The sequence below is a fragment of the Nerophis ophidion genome, linkage group LG01 (genome assembly GCF_033978795.1).
Source record: "Nerophis ophidion isolate RoL-2023_Sa linkage group LG01, RoL_Noph_v1.0, whole genome shotgun sequence".
Taxonomy (NCBI): Eukaryota; Metazoa; Chordata; class Actinopteri; order Syngnathiformes; family Syngnathidae; genus Nerophis; species Nerophis ophidion.
This window is the reverse complement of record NC_084611.1, coordinates 22,893,716-22,916,187: the sequence shown is the minus strand read 5'-3', so window position 1 is coordinate 22,916,187 and position 22,472 is coordinate 22,893,716. Positions and strand designations below refer to the sequence as shown.

Below are 22,472 nucleotides of genomic sequence, written 5' to 3'. Positions count from 1 at the left end.
AAATGCTTTTAAAAACTCGTAATTTCTACACACCTGTTAAACGTAACTATGTTTTTGCAATTATGTGTTAGTAAAGACCATTTACTATTTACTGAAAGTACAGTTACCATATAATTTGTATTTCAACGAACGGATTTGCTAGATGTAGACATTTGCATTTACGATAATATCCCAAACTCAATTTACAGGGAATGGCACATACAGCTGCATTCTGGGAATTGTAGTTTAAACAGATTATAACCATGTGAGTCAAATATACACAAACCTTTTAATTATTATTTAGTAAAACTATGTCGTGACTTTGTGGCTATCGTAATGGCCACATATGTAGTTTGAGGCCATTAACGTGGCGATAGCTACATAAACGAGTGGCGAGTTAGCACGTACGACTGCGAAGCTAAGCGGAAGATGAGAGGACAGACTTCTGACCGGAAGCTGTAGGAAGCAGAGGTGAGCACTTCAGAGTACTAACATACTTAGAAACGGTACAAAGGGCAGTAAATGGGTAAATAATTAAATTTTTTTACTGCAGTTAAAATTCTACTACCCTCCGGGTTTCAGGTAGGCAACTAGACTGAAGGCAGATGTGTATTTTGTTTTTTTTACAATTGTATGCAAAGATATTGGCGGTTTTGCTGAATTTGTAATCAATACAAAATATTAATCGCATGCAAAAGCTGTATCCAAAATATCCATCAGGAAACATGCTTAGTTTTCACTGGCGACAGTTCGGTGTTGAGGTTAATTTAATAGTAGGATTGATTGATTTAAACTTTTATTTGTGTGAATGTGAGTGTGAATGTTGTCAGTCTATCTATGTTGGCCCTGCGATGAGGTGGTGACTTGTCCAGGATGTACACCGCCTTCCGCCCGATTGTTGCTGTACCAGCGCCCGCCGCGACCCCAAAAGGGAATAAGCGGTAGGAAATGGATAGATAGTAGATTTCAGGCTTCACGGTGGGGGAGGGGTTAGTGCGTCTGCCTCACAATACGAAGGTCCCGAGTAGTCAGGGTTCAATCCCGGGCTCGGGATCTTTCTGTGTGGAGTTTGCATGTTCTCCGGCTTCCTCCCACCTCCAAAGACATGCACCTGGGGATAGGTTGATTGGCAACACTAAATTGGCCCTAGTGTGTGAATGTGAGTGTGAATGTTGTCTGTCGCCCTGTGATGAGGGGGCGACTTGTCCAGGGTGTAACCCGCCTTCCGCCCGATTGTAGCTGAGATAGGCACCAGCGACTCCAAAGGGAATAAGCGGTAAAAAATGGATTGATGGATAGTAGATTGCACAGTACAGTACATATTCTGTACAATTGACCACTAAATGGTAACACCCGAATAAGTTTTTCAACTTGTTTACGTCGGGGTCCACATTAATCAATTCATGGTACAAATACTATCAGCATAATACAGTCATCACATATATGTATATATATATATATATATATATATATATATATACACATATATATATATATATACATATACCATATTTCCTTCGCTTACCAAAGGCATGCGGTAAAAGTAAGCATGCGCTAATTATTTTAAAACCCCTTCTCACTCCGGCACTTACCAAAGGTATGCAGTAAAAAATTGAGTGCGATGTAAGCTTGGACCTTAAATCCAACTGAATAGCTCTTAAACTTCTTCCCTTCATTCGATTTCAAATTACCGGTATTGAAATCGGCCTCCTCCATTTTGAAAATGATGACAGGGAAGTGTCACTCGTGACGTCATGAGTTTGACCAGGCGGTAATACTAAGCATGCGCTAATTATTTTGGGAAGCGAGTTTGACCCGAAAGTAATTCAAGGCAGGCGCATACTATATGCCCAGCGGCAATTCAAGGAAATATATATATATATATATATATATATATATATATATATATATATATATATATATATACTATCAGCATAATACAGTCTTCACACAAGTTAATCATCAGAGTATATTTATTGAATTATTTACAATCCGGGGGATGGGATGTGGAGGGGGGTGTGGCGGGGGGGGGGGGGGTTAGGTTTGGTTGATATCAGCACTTCAGTCATCAACATTTGCACCATCTGAGAAAGGGACATTGAAACAAAGTAGGTCTGACTCTGTAGGATATTTACAGCAAGCAGCGAACATATTTGATTATTTACAATCTGGGGAGGTGGGATGTCGTGGGGGGAGGGTGTTAGTTCAGGGTTGTAGTTGCCTGGAGTTGTTCTTTTAGCGCGGCTTTGAAGGAGGATAGAGATGCATTTTCTTTTACACCCGTTGGAAGTCCATTCCATATTGATGTGGCATAGAAAGAGAATGAGTTAAGACCTTTGTCAGATCGGAATCTGGGTTTAACGTGGTTTGTGGAGCTCCCCCTGGTGTTGTGGTTATGGCGGTCATTTACGCTATGGAAGTAGTTTGACATGTACTCAGGTATCAGGGAGGTGTAGTGGATATTTTAGCTCAGTGCAAGTTCTTTTACTCTGTCCTCCACCCTGATTCAGCCCACTTTGGAGAAGTGGGTAGGAGTGAGGTGTAATCTGGGGTGGAGGTCTAAAAGTAACCTGACTAGCTTGTTCTGGGATGTTTAGAGTCTAGATTTGAGGGTTTTGGAGGTGCTGGGGTACCAGGAGGTGCAAGCGTAATCGAAAAAGGGTTGAATGAGACTTCTCGCTAGAATCTTCAAGGTGTTTTTGTAGACCTGAGAAGAGATTCTGTGGAGAAATCTCGTTCCTTGGTTGACCGTTTTGATTATCTTGGTTGCCATTTTATCATCTTTCCTGGTGATAACAATGTCACCCACTTTTATAGTGAAGTCACTGACTTTCTTAAGGTTGATTTGGGAACCAAATTGGATAGATACCGTTTAACCTAAGTGTATGGAAAGTTTATTGTCAGCGACCCGGGTGCAAATACTACGGAGTTCAGCACTGAGGATTTTTCTCCACCTGTGACTTGTCCTTGCCAGATACCAGCAGGGACAGCTTGTTATCTAGAGATGTGGCTATGCTGGTGAAAAAGGTGTTCAGTCTGCTTGTTACCTCCATTTTGTCTGTAATGAGGGAGTCGCCCTCCTTGATGTCGATGTTTTCTCTCTGGCACTCATCGAGGGTGGACGCTCCCCTTTCCTCTCCCTTATCTCTCCTGCTTGCTTCTTTGTTTTGTCTTGTCTTTAACTTTCTTGTTGCCTCTTTTTCCACCACTCTCTGTCAGGTCTAAATACGTTAAGACGGCTGAGATTGCCCGACTGAATGTTTCTAGCAAGGTAACTCAGGTCAGGCACCCTAAGGTAAACTAGGAGTCCCCAGGATAGAGTGGATAACCAGCTGCAGCTAGGAGAGAATCACCAAAGAAAAGACACAGCAGTCAAGATTCTGTTGGTATGCTCTGAAGAGATGCTTCAGTGCTGGGTATTTATTGAAAGCAGACGCCGCCCCCAGGGCCTGTTGAAATATGAGCTGGGTGCGTTGGTTAAACGGGCTATGTTTTGCAAACACACATTCCTGTAGGTTAATTGGCAACACTAAATTGGCCCTAGTGTGTGAATGTGAGTGTGAAAATTGTCTGTCTATCTGTGTTGGCCCTGCGATGAGGTGGCGACTTTTCCAGGGTGTACCCTGACTTCCGCCCGATTGTAGCTGAGATAGGCGCCAGCGCCCCCCGCGACCCCGAAAGGGAATAAGCGGTAGAAAATGGAAATGGACATTCCTGTAACACAAGGTTGTATTGTCTTCTTGTATGAGACTTGGTACAGGTTGTACTGTCTTCTTGTATGAGACTTTGCAGCCGTCCAAAGTACGGTGGTTCCTTACAGTGCATGCATTGTTCTAGTGAGTATCGAGGTAGATTACAACGTGAGAACTATTCTAACAGCGTGACACAAATCAGCATGAAATAAAGCATATCTTACACTCTCCAAATCTAAACATTGGAACTATTTAACTGGCCTCAACACAATTGACAAGATCTTGGGTTTGGGGGAACCTGCTGTCGTGACGAAGCGGTTGTTGCTGGACACACGACGGACTCTTGGGAGAAGGAGTGCCGTGTGCCTGGCGACCCTTTTCTGTCGACGACGTGAAGATATCCACCTATTCGAAAATTATGACAACAGGACATCTGCTGATTGGAGTAAGCGTTGCTCTGGTTTGTCGACAAATTGGAAGTTGCTGACAGTCTTCAAAGTACCTCAAAGTTGCCACAAATGATTGGAGGATGCGGGAAGAACTGTGGAAGTTGCTGGCAGTCTTCAAAGTACCCCAAAGCTGCCACAAATGATTGGAGGATGCGGGAAGAACTGTGGATTACATCGGACTGTCCACCCCGTAGTTTTTGAGGACCAGTCATAGACAATTTTGGAGTGAAAAGCAAGTTTTATTTTCACTCGCATACAAATCTTTTTAACTTGGATTGTTTCCCTGGCTTCGAGACTCTCCCACAGATCACTGCAAGTGACGACACAACAAACGCCCTTTTTTTTGTCTCTCATGGACACACACCTGTTGTTGTGAACTTTGGACTAGCGACGGCAAATACATCAAGGCTGCGGAACAAAGACACACTATGGGATTATACATACACACACACATCTACAAAAAAAATATACGCCACACATACACCCTCCCGTCCCCCAATTCAACACCTTCGACGCAAATCCCGTAGAGGTGATGAATGGATGGTCAGCGGCTGAGAGCTGCGACCTATCAACATGACCTTGAACTACCTTCCCTCTTTTGCTAGATATCTCGAGATGTATGTTGTAATATGTATATGTGTACTTGTTGCAATGACAATACCTACCTACCTACCATGTTGGTGAGTCTGGTGTTAAGTTTCTGGCTGCATCCAGGACCTACAGTATTTTCATTATTATAGTTATGTTGCATGTGATAGAGAGGTATGTAACATTTTAGTTATCTTGCTGCAAGAATAAGACAATATATTCTAATGCGGTGTACACCACTGCAATCTAAGATCACAACAAAAATCTAAGAAGCAAACTATAGATATAGCTCTTGTAGCAGTACAATCGCAGGTGTACCTAATGAATTGTACAGTGAGTTCAAAGGTAAAGGTGATTAACATTTTAATGATTAATTGCTAAATATTAAGTTCATCTATGTCACTTTCATTTCCTCCTTTTTTGTCATCAACAGATGCGAGTTCCCTCCTTGCACATCCTTCGTTTATTGTCTCCCCGACACAGAGTCCAGCCACAGAAAAGGAGCTTGTGTGACACACCCATGCGTCTGGTCCAGTTTTATCGCCATGGTGATGGAGGTAAAGACGGAGTCAGAGTTGGGGTGGAGCAGGATGAAGGGTTTAGCGTGGTGGACCTAATGGCGTTTGACCCCTCCATGCCCTCGACGATAAAAGAGCTGCTGGAGCTCGGGACAAAAGGTCTGGAGTGTGCGCGGAGGTATTAAACATCATCTGGTGATTGCACAAGAAAACATCCATTTTAAAAGGTTGCTTGATTCAGCTACTTTAAAAAAGTCCCATCCCGCTTCAGGGCACTGTCATCTGGTCAGGGTGTGCTGAAGCGTTCAGACGTCAGGCTGGTTTCTCCCATCTTAGCCCCAGAGAAGGTGGTGTGTGTGGGTATGAACTACCGTGACCACTGCCTGGAGCAGAATGCTCCCATCCCCAAAGAGCCCATCATCTTCAGCAAGTTTCCCAATGCCATCACAGGACCGTACGACGATATTGTTCTACCATCTGAGAGCCAGGTGAGTTCCAGGAGTCCAAAGGACACCAAGAATGGATGCTGTCCAGAGAAAGGAGGTATCGTGTCTCTTAACTTCATGTCTTTTTCCAAGGAGGTGGACTGGGAGGTGGAGCTGGCTTTTGTGATTGGAAAACGAGGAAAACATATTAAGGTGAGCATCAAAACCCTCTCATACGATCTGACAACACACCCCACATTTCAGCATTTGTTTTACATTAAATATTGTCAAGGGACAATATTATAATTGTTTGTATTCCGACAAGTGATTGCTTCCCGGAAGTGAAAACCAGTGATGGTCAATCAACCAAGCTAAGATGACTGTTGTACAGCAAGAGTACAAAAGGGGCCTATATATTTTTGCAAAAAACATATATGAGCAAAAAAATCCAACCATGCAATGAAATAGATCCGTATATTTTATCAAAAAAAGATTTGTATAGTGATAAAGCATTATTCGTCGGTAGAGTTTCCAAACGTATCAAACTATCTGGTGCTGCAGACATCATTCTACACGACAAAACAGATGAAAACTTGGAAAAACATGGAGGTCCAAAACTTCTTTGAGGGTGAATGAGTCAAGGAAATTAATATCAAGACTCTCCCGGATAAATATGCATTGTTTTTGCTCGGGTAAGGTTGCATTTCAATCAATCAATCAATGTTTATTTATATAGCCTTAAATCACAAATGTCTCAAAGGACTGTACAAACCACTGCGACTACGACATCCTCGGAAGAACCCACATAAGGGCAAGGAAAACACACCCAGTGGGCAAGGAGAACTCACACCCAGTGGGACGCCAGTGACAATGATGTATATGAGAACCTTGGAGAGGACCTCATATGACCCCCCCCCTCTAGGGGACCGAAAGCAATGGATGTCGAGCGGGTCTAACATTATACTGTGAAAGTTCAATCCATAGTGGCTCCAACACAGCCGCGAGAGTTCACTTCAAAGCGGATCCAAGACAGCAGCGAGAGTCCCGTCCACAGGAAACCATCCCAAGCGGAGTCGGATCAGCAGCGTAGAGATGTCCCCAACCGATACACAGGCGAGCGGTCCATCCTGGGTCCTGACGAGCGGTCCATCCTGGGTCCCAACTCTGGACAGCCAGTACTTCATCCATGGTCATCGGACCGGGGGGGACAGAGGAGAAAAAGAAAAGAAGCAGCAGATCAACCGGTCTAAAAAGGAGGTCTATTTAAAGGCCAGAGTATACAAATGAGTTTTAAGGTGAGACTTAAATGCTTCTACTGAGGTAGCATCTCAAACTGTTACCGGGAGGGCATTCCAGAGTACTGGAGCCCAAAATGAAAACACTCTATAGCCCGCAGACTTTTTTGGGGCTTAAGGAATCACTAATAAGCCGGAGTCCTTTGAACGCAGATTTCCTGCCGGGACATATGGTACAATACAATCGGCAAGATAGGATGGAGCTAGACCGTGTAGTATTTTATAAGTAAGTACTAAAACCTTAAAGTCACATCTTAAGTGCACAGGAAGCCAGTGCAGGTGAGCCAGTACAGGCGTAATGTGATCAAACTTTCTTGTTCTTGTCAAAAGTCTAGCAGCCGCATTTTGTACCAACTGTAATCTTTTAATGCTAGACATGGGGAGACCCGAAAATAATACGTTACAGTAATCGAGACGAGACGTAACAAACGCATGGATAATGATCTCAGCGTCGTTAGTGGACAAAATGAAGCGAATTTTAGCGATCTTACGGAGATGAAAGAAGGCCGTTTTAGTAACGCTTTTAATGTGTGACTTAAAGGAGAGAGTTGGGTCGAAGTTAATACCCAGATTTTTTACCGAGTCGCCTTGTTTAAATATTTGGTTGTCAAATGTTAAAGTTGTATTATTAAATAGAGGTCGGTGTCTAGCAGGACCGATAATCAGCATTTCCGTTTTTTTGGCTTTGAGTTACAAAAAGTTAGCGGACATCCATTGTTTAATTTCATTAAGACACGCCTCCAGCTGACTACAGTCCGGCGTGTTGGTCAGCTTTAGGGGCATGTAGAGTTAGGTGTCATCAGCATTACAGTGAAAGCTAACACCGTGTTTGCGTATGACGTCACTCAGCGGCAGCATGTACATGCTGAAGAGTGCAGGGCCAAGGACCGAACCCTGGGGAACTCCACACACATTTCAGGATTTAACTGTTTCTACAGTCACTTTTGTTGCCTGCCCTTGCTGTTGCACCTGCCGTTTTTCCCTGTCTTTATCAAAATATAACTATAGATTTCAACATTGTGTATGTACTGACAGCTTCATTTATGATTGTTGCCTGTGGTAAAAGCTTAACTCTTTTAGGTTTTGCTCACATTTGATTTATTTTATCTAGACTTGCCGAGTTGATGCTTTAGGTAACACTCGTAGCAAAAATCTGTCTTAAGAAATACAAATAATATCAAGATAATACTTGAATGGGAAACACTAAACGTTAAAAGTATGTCAAACAAACTTAACGGAGTGGTCACTGCAAACTCGTGCATTTCTCGAGCTCTGCTCCCTTGTACTGGAGTGCGTGGTATTTTTTCGTCTTTTTTCATAAAATCTTACACTCCCGCGCCATCCTTAAATACCTCTCGAGGAACTCTGAAGATTAAAATGTTTATCCTTTTTCGCGGTTTGTACAGCCCAAAACAATGCAAGCATAGGGCATTTTTCTTCAAGAAAGGCTAAATGGAGCCTAGTACCAATTGAGAACAGACGCTGGCTTGACCACCACGCATAATTAATGAGAGGGACGTGAGCCGGACGTGACCTCATTTTGAATCCAAGATATAGAAGCACTCAAATAGCGCAGACCTCCGCAAAGCTATTACCCTAAATTCCTGACTTCAGATTAAGGATGCACGATTGAGACCAAACCTAATTGCAATTTTTCTCTCCAAAATTGTGATTCAATTTGTATATTTTATACATAAAAATACATACAACTGCGAAAATAACGAGTAAAGAAAGACATTACTTTCACACTGTCAATATCTTAAAGTACCACACATTAGAACAATATGCAATAATTTACTTAAAAAAATATTTGGCTGTTTGCAGACAGACTCTAAGCTTTTGTGTACATCATGTTCTTATACTGAATAAATAATCAATAAAAACTACACAATGTTTGTAATGTAATCGAAGTATATAATAATTAATTAAAGGATACAAACTTATTTATTGTTACTGTATTTTTACCTTTGTACTGTAATTGGAATATAAATAACTTTGTTATCTTAAATAAAAAAACTAAAAAAAACTCTCTCAGGGCCTGAGAGCGATGCACAGAGTGAGACCTTTTTTTCCTTGTTTGAAGCAAGAGAAAAACCTGAGGCTCCATAATTCTAATTGGCGAACCTGTCTGTCATTCAAATGTTGGTGACGGGGGTCAAAAACCCCCAAAACAAAACCTCAGCCTCTTGCGGCTATGTAATCGCACTAATTAAAACCTTGATGTTGATTAATGGTGTAATCACTTGTGCCTTATCCCATTTCTGAAATTTCTTAAAAAAGTTCAATCAAGTTTCACCCATAACTTTTTGAGTTTTGCTGTCAACCAACAGACAGACATAATCAGAATCAGAAATACTTTCTTAAATCCCTGAGGGGAAATTAAGATTTTTAGCACAATCCCATTCAAGAGCAGACAAACATTACAGAAAGTCAGAACAGGATCGCTGATGGGTCTGCCGACTTCTGGCACCCCTTACAAAAAAGGTGAGAAACAGGTAAACGCTGGGGAAGGGTGAGAAAAAAAAAATTCAGTCTAATTGTCTTACCCCACGTTACCTCTCTGAGCTGCTCCACCTCTATGCCCCCACCCGGTCCCTCAGGTCAGCTGATCAGCTGTTCCTGGAGGTACCCAAATCAAAGCGCAAGCTTAGAAGGGACAGAGCCTTCTCTGTTGTGGGTCCCAAACTCTGGAACGATCTCCCTCTCCATGTGAGACAGGCCCCTTCTTTGCCTACTTTTAAGAGCCTTCTTAAAACCCATTTTTATTCACTGGCTTTTAAAGGGGAACATTATCACCAGACCTATGTAAGCGTCAAAATATACCTTGATGGTGCAGAAAAAAAGACCATATATTTTTTTTAACCTATTTCCCAACTCTAAATGGCTGAATTTTGGTGAATTTAACGCGTTTCTGTTTATTGCTCTGGTGGCGATGACGTCAGAACGTGACGTCACCGAGGTAATACAGCCGCCATTTTCATTTTCTACACATTACACACACGGGTCTCAGCTCTGTTATTTTCCGTTCTTTCGACTATTTTTTGGAACCTCGTCGGTGTGTTGTCGGAGCGTGTAACAACACTAACAGGGAGGGATTCAAGTTCCACCGAAGATGCGAAAGTGTCTTCACATTTGACCTGCGATGACAGACATGGCACAGAGATTTCTGGATAACCTGCAGATGCATTTGTAACGATAAAGTCAACGAAATCACAAAGGTGAGTTTTGTTGTTGACTTTTGTGCTAATCAGACAAATTTGGTTGCGGCGTGACTGCCAGCTAATCGATGCGAACATGCTATTTACCGGCGATGACAGACATGGCACAGAGATCTATGGATAATCTGCAGATGCATTTGCAATGATAAAGTCAACAAAATCACAAAGGTAAGTTTTGTTGATGTTGACTTATGTGCTAATCAGACATATTTGGTCGTGGCGTGACTGCCAGCTAATCCATGCTAACATGCTAATTACCGGCGGTGCTAAAGCAGACATGGCACAGAGATGTATGGATAACCTGCAGATGCTTTTGCAACTATATTACGTTTCGTTCTACCCACATTTAATGCGAAAAAAACACTTACCAATCGACGGATTTAAGTTGCTCCATTATCACAAAATGCGAAAGTCCTGATCGTTTGCTCCGCACATTTTACCGGCGATGCTAACGCAGCTATTCGGCCATGCTATGGCTATGAATAGCGTCAATAGCTATTCGCTCAATAGCTTCAGTTTCTTCTTCAATACTTGCATACCCCAACCATCTGTTTCAATACATGCGTAATCTGTTGAATCGCTTAAGCCGCTGAAATCCGAGTCTGAATCCGAGCTAATGTCACTATATCTTGCTGTGGTATTCCCATTGTTTGTTTACATTGGCAGCACTGTATGACATCACAGGAAAATGGATAGTGGTTTCGAAGATAGCGAAAATAAGGCACTTTAAAGCTTTATTTAGGGATATTCCGGCACCGGTAAAATTTTGAAAAAAAAAAAAAAATACAACCAACCACAGGGAACTGATTTCTATTGTTTTTAACCCTTTTGAAATTGTGATAATGTTCCCCTTTAACCCAGCATAAGACTTTAAACTGTTTTTAACTGCTTTTTGTCCAACAAATTGTTCTTAAGATTATTTGTATTTACTTTTTCAATGTGTATTTTACCTCTGTTTTAAATGTTATTGTTTAGTCTGTCCTTTGCCTCTATTTCTTTGTGGTGTACAGCCCTTTTTTTCTTCAACTGTGGTGGTTTTTAATGGGCTTTATAATTAAGTTGGTATGGTATGGTAAGCCTGGGCACCTGGAAAAGGGCCAGACTGAGGCCAAGGAATAAAAAACTTCATAGCCATAGCACACATAAGGATGTGTGTAAGAGGAAAACATCAAAAAACACAAAGGACATTAAAGACATTGAAAAAGTAGAGTTGATGCAACCAGCCATTTCTATCTACAGCTACAAAAGTAAAAATAACATCCATCCATCCATTTTCTACCGCGTCGGGGTGGGGGGGTCGCTGGAGCCTATCTCAACTGCATTCGGGCGGAAGGTGGGGTACACCCTGGACAAGTCGCCACCTCATCGCAGGGCCAACACAGATAGAGAGACAACATTCACACACTAGGGCCCATTTAGTGTTGCCAGTCAACCTATCCCCAGGTGCATGTCTTTGGAAGTGGGAGGAAGACGAACAACAAAAAACAAACCTTATACACTATGGTGGCCTCTGCAGCAGTCAACGCCATTGTCTACTGGAGTGGGGGGAGCATGGCCAGAGACAGGAGCAGACCTAAATAATTAACAAACATTTGTGATTCATCCAAGAATGAATTACATTGCTGTGTTAGTGTGTGTTTGTTCTGTCCGTCTGTCGCTTACGGTGGCTGGGAAGTGCAACATTACAATTACAGAAAACAAATGATCATAAAACAAAACAACAAACAAAACATAATTTCAGAAACCAATTAAAAAATGAGACAACCTTTTACAATGTTACAAACCACATTAATAATAAAAAGCAAAACGACTTCTCTCCAAGGTTTCTCATAGTCAGCATTGTCACTGGCGTCCCACTGGATATGAATTCTCCCTGTCCACTGGGTGTGAGTTTTCCTTGCCCTTTTGTGGGTTCTTCCGAGGATGTTGTAGTCGTAATGATTTGTGCAGTCCTTTGAGACATTTGTGATTTGGGTCTACATAAATAAACATTGATTGATTGATTGATTGACTTACAATTGCAGAAACCACATTAACAAAAGCCGAAAGGGAATGTTCCAAATCGCAAATTGACAGCTAAATCAACCAATCATATTGTCCATGTACTTCCTCATTTGGCCTTTACTTAAATGCTCTGACTAATGCCAAATTTAATCAAACAATAAATATACTTCCAACACTACAACACCTGGTCTATTGGATGAAAAGAAGATGAATAGTTACATATAAAAGAGGAGACGGGAGTTCAAAACAGCCGTAATCAAAGCTCTGACGCCAGTCACTCTCGTCATTACCCCGACAAGGACACATATTTTCAATGTGTTTTAAAACTAATATTTATAGAAATACAACTTGTATCGGCATGGTATTATGAATTTATTTAGTAGCACATATAAACTGCTGCGTCAACTTGCTACTGGGGACCAACTGAAATTTATCTTTTTTTTTTGTTTGTTTTTCACAGCAGAAGTGTTCATATGTGACACCTCATGGATTCCAGGGCTGCAACTAACGATTAATTTGATAATCGATTAATCTGTCGATTATTACTTCAATTAATCGATTAATAATCGGATAAAAAAGACAAACTACATTTCTATCCTTTCCAATACTTTATTTAAAAAAATGCAAACTGGCACCATGTCCTTTCGACTCGCCAAACATAACAATAACAAGGCAAATGTTAGAATTTTTTTATTTTTTTTTTTATAAAGTGCACCATTGTCATGCACAATAGCAATAATTTTGCTTAGGGGAATTTCAAACTTGCTTACTACCTATTCCAACCATTCTGCAATGTTGGATGCTGAATGTCTTTCCTCTAGTGGCGTGGTCGTAAGGCAGATTGGCTTCGTGTTCCATTCGTCTCCAATATAGTGGCATGCATTGCCAAGGTGGCTACACTTATCCACACATCAGTGGTCAGAACAATTTTGCTCTGGGTGGCTTTAATGTCAGTTTACACAGCTTGCTCTTACTTCCTCTCCATCAGTTTGATAAAATGGGTCCTCGAGGGAAGAGTGTAACCAGGGTTGAGGACGTAAATACTTTTTCTGAAACAGTCATCCTCCACCATTGAAAGTGGCCTCATGTCAGTTACCAACATATTTAGGGCACTATCAGTCAATACAGCTGCTTGCTGTGGTGTGCAAAGTACCAAGTCTCTAATGCTGGCTTGTTTTTTTCTGAAATGAGAGAAACCATATCATGAACGTACATAGTAGCATCATTTACATGTAACTCAATACATACTTAGTTGATTTATTCAATAATTTCTGATGTAAAAGGCAAATTTTTTGATATCATGGTCACTGCTGCCTAGTTTTTCTTGTTATGTTATTTTTACTGTTATATTTTTATTCTTATGTTGCTTTTTTAGTTTTATTCCTATTGTAATATTTTCTTTTTTTCCATTTAAACCCCCGTTATTTACTTTTTAAATTCGATCTCAATTTTGTACACTGCTGCTGGAATTTAAATGTTCTTGAGGAAACTCCCTGAGGGAATCAATAAACGTAATATCTATCTATCTATCTATCTATCTATCTATCTAATTACACCACCACATAAAAAAAATCTAAATGAAATAAATGGACATTGGGGATGCAGCATACAACAATAATAACACAGAAATGTAACTCAAAGTTTAAAAGCCAGCATCTGTGATGGTATGGGGGTGTATTAGTGCCCAAGGCGTGGGTAACTTACATATCTGTGAAGGCACCATTAATGCTGAAAGGTACATACAGGTTTTGGAGCAACATATGTTGCAGGCATGTGATTTTTCCGTCTAAAGTTGGAATTCCATCTTTTTTAATCTCGGGGGAAAAAAAAGTGTCGACCAATCAACTACGGAGTAATATTTCCTTGTGACCAATCAGGACATATGTTATGAATGATGATGTTATTACCGCCAATTTTCCAAATGTAAACTATGTCCGTTCTCGAGAGAAAGCACTTCACAAGTAAAAGAAATTGATAAACATGTCAAAAATATGTTTCGATGGGACTGGATGGAAAGGGAAATCACTGACTGATACTGTTGGGAAGAAGTAAGTTACGACTTTGTTCGGCGATTTTATTCGGAAAATCGATCGTCCCGGAAAAGTTTTGTGCATGTGGTGTCATGATAATATTGACTATGGATCACGAGGTTTCAAGGCTTTGGAAGTACATGCGAAACGCCAAAAACATATGAAACAACTTGAAGCAAGGAAAAATAACTTTTCACTAGGTGGTACTTTTGGATGTCAACCGAAAGTGAGCAAACCTTACGGACTTCATCCTTTGTTTACATCAACAACTGCCGTAGACATCGAGAGGAAAGATCCACCCAAACAACGCACTTCAGTTGCAGACAGGGTAGTTAATAATGAGGTAAGCTAAAAAAATATTTGCTTGCGAAATACATGTTTGTTTTAAATAATAACCAATTATTGCTTTGCGAAATATAAATGTTTTTTTATAAAAACTAAAAGCCACGTGAAAATATATTATGAAATTACAGAAATTCAAAGAGTCGCATTATTGATTCCAGTTAACAATTTATTTGAAATACATTTGCATATATCACTAGAGGCAGAAGTTGGCAGTGAAATCCAAAAAAGAAGCTACAAAAGCAGAGACCAAAAGGAAAATGCAGACTGCTCAGAAATTTGCAAGGACAGCTCATGTTAGGACTCTCCGAGCAAGTAAATGTGTGAAGTGAACTGAAGTAATTTGGTAATTCTGTAATAAACTGTAGATAATAACACTGATCAATGTGACACCTGTGGATGTGAAATGAACACAAGATGTAAATATTAGTGACTAAATACTGTTGGGACTGAAGCATATACAGTGATTCATTAGGATAATTGGGGTATGTATGTTCTATTAATGTTTTCATATCGTTAAACACTAAAATATTTTCTTCAAATGGTGCTGTCTTTGTTAATTTTAGCATGTTAAATTGGGGAAAAACCAGGAGCTTCGGGGGGTCTTCGTCCCCCAGACCCCTGGAATTTTTTTCAGTCTTTTTCATTGTGGTCAAATCACATGCCTGATAATGGTGTGTGTTGAGTGTTTCTGTAGATCAAAGTATCTATACTGCTGAACAAGCTCTGTACTGACTGACTAAGCACTTTTTTTTAAAATAGTTTTGAGCTTTGATAAGATACAATAAAAACGGTTGCTGGAAGTGGTGTATTGACTTTTATGAGATACTGCATACATGACACATTTTACATTTAAAGCTCCAAACAAATGAATGCCGGTGTGATGTGTGTCATTGTTCAGGAGGAGGAGGCCCTCTCTTATGTGGCGGGGTTCATGGTGGCCAATGACGTCAGCGCACGCGACTGGCAGATGAAGCGCAACGGAAAGCAGTGGCTGCTGGGAAAAACCTTTGAAAGCTTCTGTCCCCTCGGCCCTGCGTTAGTAACTACTGATGCTGTGCGAGGTGAGTCAGCATTTGTGTTTAGTCACAACCCACCCTCCTGATGTGACTTTTTAAAGATATAAAACACTCGCAGGGTACAGTTACACTCTTGCCAAAGTTTTATCAAATATTCCACATCTACAGATAATGCTCATTTTGATATATACAGTGGGGCAGAAAGTATTTAGTGAGCCACTGATTGTGCAAGTTCTCCCACTTAAAATGATGACAGAAGTCTGTAATTTTCATCATAGGTACACTTCACCTGTGAGAGACAGAATGGGGAAAAAAATAATCCAGGAATTCACATTGTAGGAATTAAAAGAATGTATTTGTAAATTATGGTGGGAAATAAGTATTTGGTCAACCATTCAAAGCGCTCACTGATGGAAGGAGGTTTTGACTCAAAATCTCACGATACATGGCCCCATTCATTCTTTCCTTAACACGGATCAATCGTCCTGTCCCCTTAGCAGAAAAACAGCCCCAAAGCATGTTTCCACCCCCATGCTTCACAGTAGGTATGGTGTTCTTGGGATGCAACTTAGTATTCTTCTACCTCCAAACACGACGAGATGAGTTTATACCAAAAAGTTCTATTTTGGTTTCATCTGACCACATGACATTCTCCCAATCCTCTGCTGTATCATCCATGTGCTCTGGCAAACTTCAGATGGGCCTGGACATGCACTGGCTTAAGCAGTGGGGACACGTCTGGCACTGCAGGATTTGATTCCCTGTCGGCGTAGTGTGTTACTGATGGTAACCTTTGTTACTTTGGTCCCAGCTCTCTGCAGGTCATTCACCAGGTCCCCCCGTGTAGTTCTGGGATTTTTGCTCACCGTTGTCTTGATAATTTTGACCCCATGGGATGAGATCTTGCGTGGAGCCCCAGATCAAGGGAGATTATCAGTGGTCTTGTATGTCTTCCATTTTCTGATAATTGCTCCCGCAGTTGATTTTTTCACACCAATCTGCTTGCCTATTGTAGATTCACTCTTCCCAGTCTGGTGCAGGTCTACAACTCTTTTCCTGGTGTCCTTTGACATCTCTTTGGTCTTGGCCATAGTGGAGTTTGGTGTCTGACTGTTGGAGGCTGTGGACAGGTGTCTTTTATACAGATAACGAGTTCAAACAAGTGCCATTAATACAGGTAACAAGTGGAGGACAGAAGAGCTTCTTAAAAAAGAAGTTACAGGTCCGTGAGAGCCAGAGATCTTCCTTGTTTGAAGTGACCAAATACTTTATTTACCACCATAGTTTACAAATAAATTATTCAATCAATCAATCAATCAATGTTTATTTATATAGCCCCAAATCACAAATGTCTCAAAGGACTGCAAAAATCATTACGACTACAACATCCTCGGAAGAACCCACAAAAGGGCAAGGAAAACTCACACCCAGTGGGCAGGGAGAATTCACATCCAGTGGGACGCCAGTGACAATGCTGACTATGAGAAACCTTGGAGAGGACCTCAGATGTGGGCAACCCCCCCCTCTAGTGCACTGTGAATTCCTGGATTTTTTTCCCCACATTCTGTCTCTCACAGTTGAAGTGTACCTATGATGAAAATTACAGACCTCTGTCATCATTTTAAGTGGGAGAACTTGCAGAATCGGTGGCTGACTAAATACTTTTTTGCCCCACTGTAATACTTGCATAGATGGTTGTATTGAATTTCAGTACATTAACCAGGTGTACATCATGAACTGACAGTAAAAGTATTAAAAATCACCTCCAGACCCTCACAACTTGGGCATTCGCTGCCTGGTAAATGGAGACGAGGTCCAGAGCAGCAACACTGACCAGATGATCTTCAATACCGAAGCACTGATTGCCTGGGTGTCAAAGTGAGTACATACTAGTTTTTACCAGTGCCTTACAATTTATGCAATTTCATGCACTACATAACACGGTGGAGCAGGGGTCAGTGCATGTGCCTCACAATACGAAGGTCCTGAGTAGTCCTGGGTTGGATACTGCGCTCGGGATCTTTCTGTGTGGAGTTTGCGTGTTCTCCTCGTGACTGCGTGGGTTACCTCAGGGTATTCTTACTTCCTCCCACCTCCAAAGACATGCACCTGGGGATAGGTTGATTGGCAACACTAAAGGGTCCCTAGTGTGTGAATGTTGTCTATCTGTGATGGCCCTGTGATGAGGTGGCGACTTGTCCAGGGTGTACTCCGCCTTCCGTCCGAATGCAGCTGAGATAGGCTCCAGGACCCCCCGTGACCCCAAAAGGGCCAAGCGGTAGAAAATGGATGGATGGATGGATACATAACATCCACTCATTTGTAATCAAGAACATGGTAAATACATACAAAAAGTTACAAAAGTCACACAATTTGGAGTTCAAGTAGAGTTTTGTTGTTGTTGTGGCTTGTGCAGCCCTTTGAGACACTTGTGATTAGGGGCTATATTGAATAAACTTTGATTGCTTGATTGATTTCGTACCTCAAAAGTGAAAAGAAAACTAAGGGGTGTGTTCCTTACTTAAAAGAAAATTGCACTTTTTTTTTTTTTTTCCTTCACAATCATTATGTAAGTCTTGACCATGGATGTATTTTTTTTAATGCATTCTAAATAATAAATAAATGCGATCAAAAGTCTGCTTACAACAGAGACAATGGAAGCTGCTCTATTCTGCCTATAAAGCCCTTAAAAAACTTCCAAACATCTCCAATAAAGTTTTATACACATATTGTAAGAAAAAGTACAAAGTATTTTATGTAGCAACGGGCACATTTATAATAACATTTAATAGTTGCGTTATGTTATAATTTTAAGCATACACAGTGCAATAATTTCAAAAACGCAATACAAAGTTAGCTTTATTTTTCTTGATCACTGATTACTGCTCACTGCAGACTATATGGGAGCCAACAAATATAATAAAACATCACCTACTGTACAATATCTGCTGTCATTAGGATGCAAAGTGCTACGATGTTCATATATTACCATTTAGATGAAGAATGTCTCATAATTTTTGCGTAGAAATGGGGGTTGGCCAAGCGTCTTTTCGTGTCTTTCTCGCTATTCCTGGGTCTAACGTGAATGTCAACGTGTACCAACATGTCGGATTACATCCTCTGCCGCCTTCTGTCCAGGTGTGAGGCATGATTTATGATCAACATCAAACTTCAAAGGAGCAGGGAAGCGAGGAAAGAGCAGACCACTCGATAATGTAAACATAGGGACAAAAGTTAAAGTACCAATGATTTTCACACACACATTAGGTGTGGTGAATTTGTCCTCTGCATATGACCCGTCCCCTTGATCACCCCCTGGGAGGTGAGGGCAGCAGTGGGCAGCAGCAGTGTCGCACTCGGGAATCATTTTTGGTGATTTAACCCCCAATTCCAACCCTTGATGCTGAGTGGAGATAATGGGTCCCATTTTTATAGTCTTTGGTATGACTCGGCCGGGTTTGAACTCACAACCTACCGATCTTAGGGCGGACACTCTAACCACTAGGCCAGTGGTTCTCAAATGGGGGTGAGCGTACCCCTGGGGGTACGTGAGATTTTTTAAAAATATTCTAAAAATAGCTACAATTCAAAAATACTTTATAAATACAGTGGGACAAAAAAGTATTTAGCCAGCCACCGATTGTGCAAGTTCTCCCACTTAAAATGATGACAGAGGTCTGTAATTTTCATCATCGGTACACTTCAACTGTGCGAGACAGGAATTCACATTGTAGGAATTTTAAATAATTTATTTGTAAATTATGCTGGAAAATAAGTATTTGGTCAACCATTCAAAGCACTCACTGATGGAAGGAGGTTTTGTCTCAAAATCTCACGATACATGGCCCCATTCATTCTTTCCTTAACACGGATCAATCGTCCTGTCTCCTTAGCAGAAAAAAACCCCCAAAGCATGATGTTTCCACCCCCATGCTTCACAGTACGTATGGTGTTCTTGGGATGCAACTCAGTATTCTTCTTCCTCCAAACACGAAAAGTTGAGTTTATACCAAAATGGATACATGGAAGATACAGCAGAGGATTGGGAGAATGTCATGTGGTCAGATGAAACCAAAATAGAACTATTTTCCACAATAATTTACAAGTAAATTCTTTAAAATTCCTACAATGTGAATTCCTGGATTTTTTTTTTCACATTCTGTCTCTATTAGTTGAAGTGTACCTATGAGGAAAATTACAGACCTTTGTCATCATTTTAAGTGGGAAAACGTGCACAATCGGTTGCTGACTAAATACTTTTTTGGCCCACTGTAATACAATTTACCATGGAGACATGTCCACTGTAAGGTCTTATCTTCCTAAAGTAAAATAAAGTGCATGTGAAAAGTGATTAGTCAGTAATAATTAGGAGGCACTGAGCATACTAGTATCTCTTTAAAATATGTCTTACCTTGCTTCTGCTTCTTGTCAGGTTTGTGACTTTAACTCCTGGTGACGTGTTCCTGACAGGCACCCCTCCTGGTGTGGGTGTGTTCAGGAAGCCGCCCGTCTTCCTCAAGGTGTGTGATGTAGTTGATAAAAATGCAGAAGAAGCTGTGAGTGTGTGTTTGTCAGTGCATACTAAACTGTCACATTCACCTTATAAGCATCCATACTTTTTCTATACTGCTTGGGTGAGCTAGAGCCTATCCCAGCTGACTTCGGGGGAGAGGTGGAGTACCAATCGCAAGGCACATATAGACCAAAAACATTCACGCGCATTACCAATTTAGGGCCTGATTTACTAAGATCTAAATACTACATGGTAAATAGCATTTGCAATCTCTAAAACAGTGTGTGCTATTAGTGGGCGTGTTGGGTGCTATTTATTAACCCTGCATGTGCAATTGTAAAGTGGTGCAGGTGAGGATTTTCGGCATCACCACGGAGACACTCCTATCCTATTTACTGCACATTCATGTTATCATGCTCTTGCCTCTATGTTTCAAACATGCAGGAGACATTTACCACTTTTTATGGGCATTTTAGGCACAGTTCAAAGCATACTTGCCAACCTTGAGACCTCCGATTTCGGGAGGAGGGGGGGTGCTTGGGGCGGGGGGCGTGGTTAAGAGGGGTGGCGTATAATTCACCAACTCAAGTATTTCATATATATATATATGTATGAAATACTTTCAGTGAATTTTAGCTATATATATTTATTTTATTATATATATAAATAAAATAAATAGTTGAATTTCAGATGGCACCTATCAAATACACATTAATAAAAACACAGTTGTTCTACTAACTGCACTGTGCTTGCTGGTTACAAAAAAACAACAACACTTACCTTTCACTATTTGAGTAACCTTTGTTCTGCCATTTGCGTACTGGCTAGCAATCTCCGAATCCGGGAACATATCCTTCACGGATTTGTTGTAGACATCCGCAAATGAGAACGGGATGTTGTTTCCAGCTATCAGCATAGCCATCTTTGTCTCAGCATAAGATACACCATTGGGTCTCCATTTTGTGAGGTGGGCCATAATACTGGGTTGTGAACGATGCTGCGCTGACCGTTCATGACTGAGTATATCCATTCGGCCGCTGTGTTCAATGGAGAAGTCTGTTCTACAAAATTTAGAGGCAACATACCCCTTCCCCTTCGAACTCTCCTGGATAAACTGAAATTTTTGTTTCCATTCATTTTGGAACTTGCAAGCGCATTTCTTCATTTTGCTCGTCGACGGTGTAATATATACTGGGTTGGAGTCAATAACCAGGCGACGTGATGAAGTCACGTCTCTATACTGTGGGCTTCAGAACAGACTCTCTCATGGATGTTCCTTGACTGCACTTAAATGTAGAATATATTTACATTCTATTCTATGTACAGTAGATGGCAGTATTGTCCTGTTTAAGAGGGTCACAACATTGAGTCAGGTCTGCATTGAGCTGGAGGAGGCGTGGCCTCAAGCTCCGCCTGAATTTTGGGAGAAAATTTGTTCCGGGAGGTTTTCGGTAGAGGCGCTGAATTTCGGGAGTCTCCCGGAAAATCCGGGAGGGTTGGCAAGTATGGAGAGAGGCTACACTTACTGAGCTAAAGACGCAAAAAATGCATATTTCAAGAAGTTTTATTCATATAAGAAAATTTGTATTAATATATATTCAGTGTGAAAATACGAACGCCATTAAAAATATGTTAAATACGAAACGCATCTATTGAGTTTGTTTTAATTAGCTTTTTAAGTTATCTAGCAGCTAAAGAATTATAAAATGATGTTGCTGAATAGATGAGTCTAATATTTTTTATTTCTGACCGTCCAAAAGGTTGACACACACATGTATGACGGAGGATTCTCTCTCCATCGTCTGTGTGTGCAACCGTGCATGGAACTGTCAGTTTCCACGTACTTTAGACACGTGCTAAATAGTGCTTGCACAACAGTTATGAGTGTTAATGAATCACATTGCGGGTGCTAAATTAAGAGCATACATTTTGCATATTCATGAAGACCGATTCAAAATGGATTGCAAGCCTTATTCTGCTCACTTTACAGGCCCAATACACTTTGCACACTTATAGTAAATCCGGCCCTTAGTTTCCGGACCACAACATTAGGTACACCAAATAATCTATTTCAAGAACTGTATCACAAAGTCTGCTTTCACAAATTATTTTTGATTGCTATGCTTACTTAACAATATTACTTTTGTTGTATTGCATCTCATTAAATTGTGCAGCTGTAATGTGGCTGTTTGTGTATTGGTTCCAGTATTTTAGTCCTGATAAGAAGGTTCTGTCTTTCAGAAAGGCGATGTGGTGGAGTGCCAAATAGACCAGCTTGGCTCCATCATCAACAAAGTCATCTAAAACCTCTGCCAAGCCTTATCAACATTACCAGTTGCACTTTTCATCCAGAAATAAAATATAATTCACGGACTGTATCTTGATTGTCTGTAGGATAAG

The 22,472-nt window shown here is 40.8% G+C and overlaps 1 protein-coding gene across 3 annotated transcripts; it reads left to right on the top strand.

Annotated features, from left to right (window-relative positions):
• The first annotated feature begins 289 nt into the window (after positions 1–289).
• fahd2a (fumarylacetoacetate hydrolase domain containing 2A) lies at positions 290–22,446 on the top strand. Of its 3 annotated transcripts, none has more exons than XM_061898624.1 (8): positions 290–450; positions 5,142–5,404; positions 5,498–5,714; positions 5,805–5,864; positions 15,442–15,604; positions 17,329–17,437; positions 19,992–20,079; positions 22,314–22,446. In XM_061898624.1, the coding sequence occupies exons 2-8, from the start codon at positions 5,142–5,144 to the stop codon at positions 22,374–22,376; spliced, it is 963 nt and encodes a 320-aa protein (XP_061754608.1). In that variant the 5' UTR covers positions 290–450; the 3' UTR covers positions 22,377–22,446. The 3 variants fall into 3 exon arrangements, with proteins under 3 accessions (XP_061754608.1, XP_061754618.1, XP_061754627.1); XM_061898634.1 differs by having other exon boundaries at positions 448–561; XM_061898643.1 differs by lacking the exon at positions 290–450 and adding an exon at positions 467–505.
• The last annotated feature ends 26 nt before the right edge of the window (positions 22,447–22,472 follow it).

Excerpts from the sequence above, each read along its gene's own strand:
- fahd2a (XM_061898624.1), top strand. The coding sequence starts at position 5,142 with ATGCGAGTTCCCTCCTTGCACATCCTTCGTTTATTGTCTCCCCGACAC. Across the intron at positions 5,405-5,497 it reads GGTCTGGAGTGTGCGCGGAG|GGCACTGTCATCTGGTCAGG; the intron begins GTATTAAACATC and ends ATCCCGCTTCAG. Across the intron at positions 5,715-5,804 it reads TTCTACCATCTGAGAGCCAG|GAGGTGGACTGGGAGGTGGA; the intron begins GTGAGTTCCAGG and ends TCTTTTTCCAAG.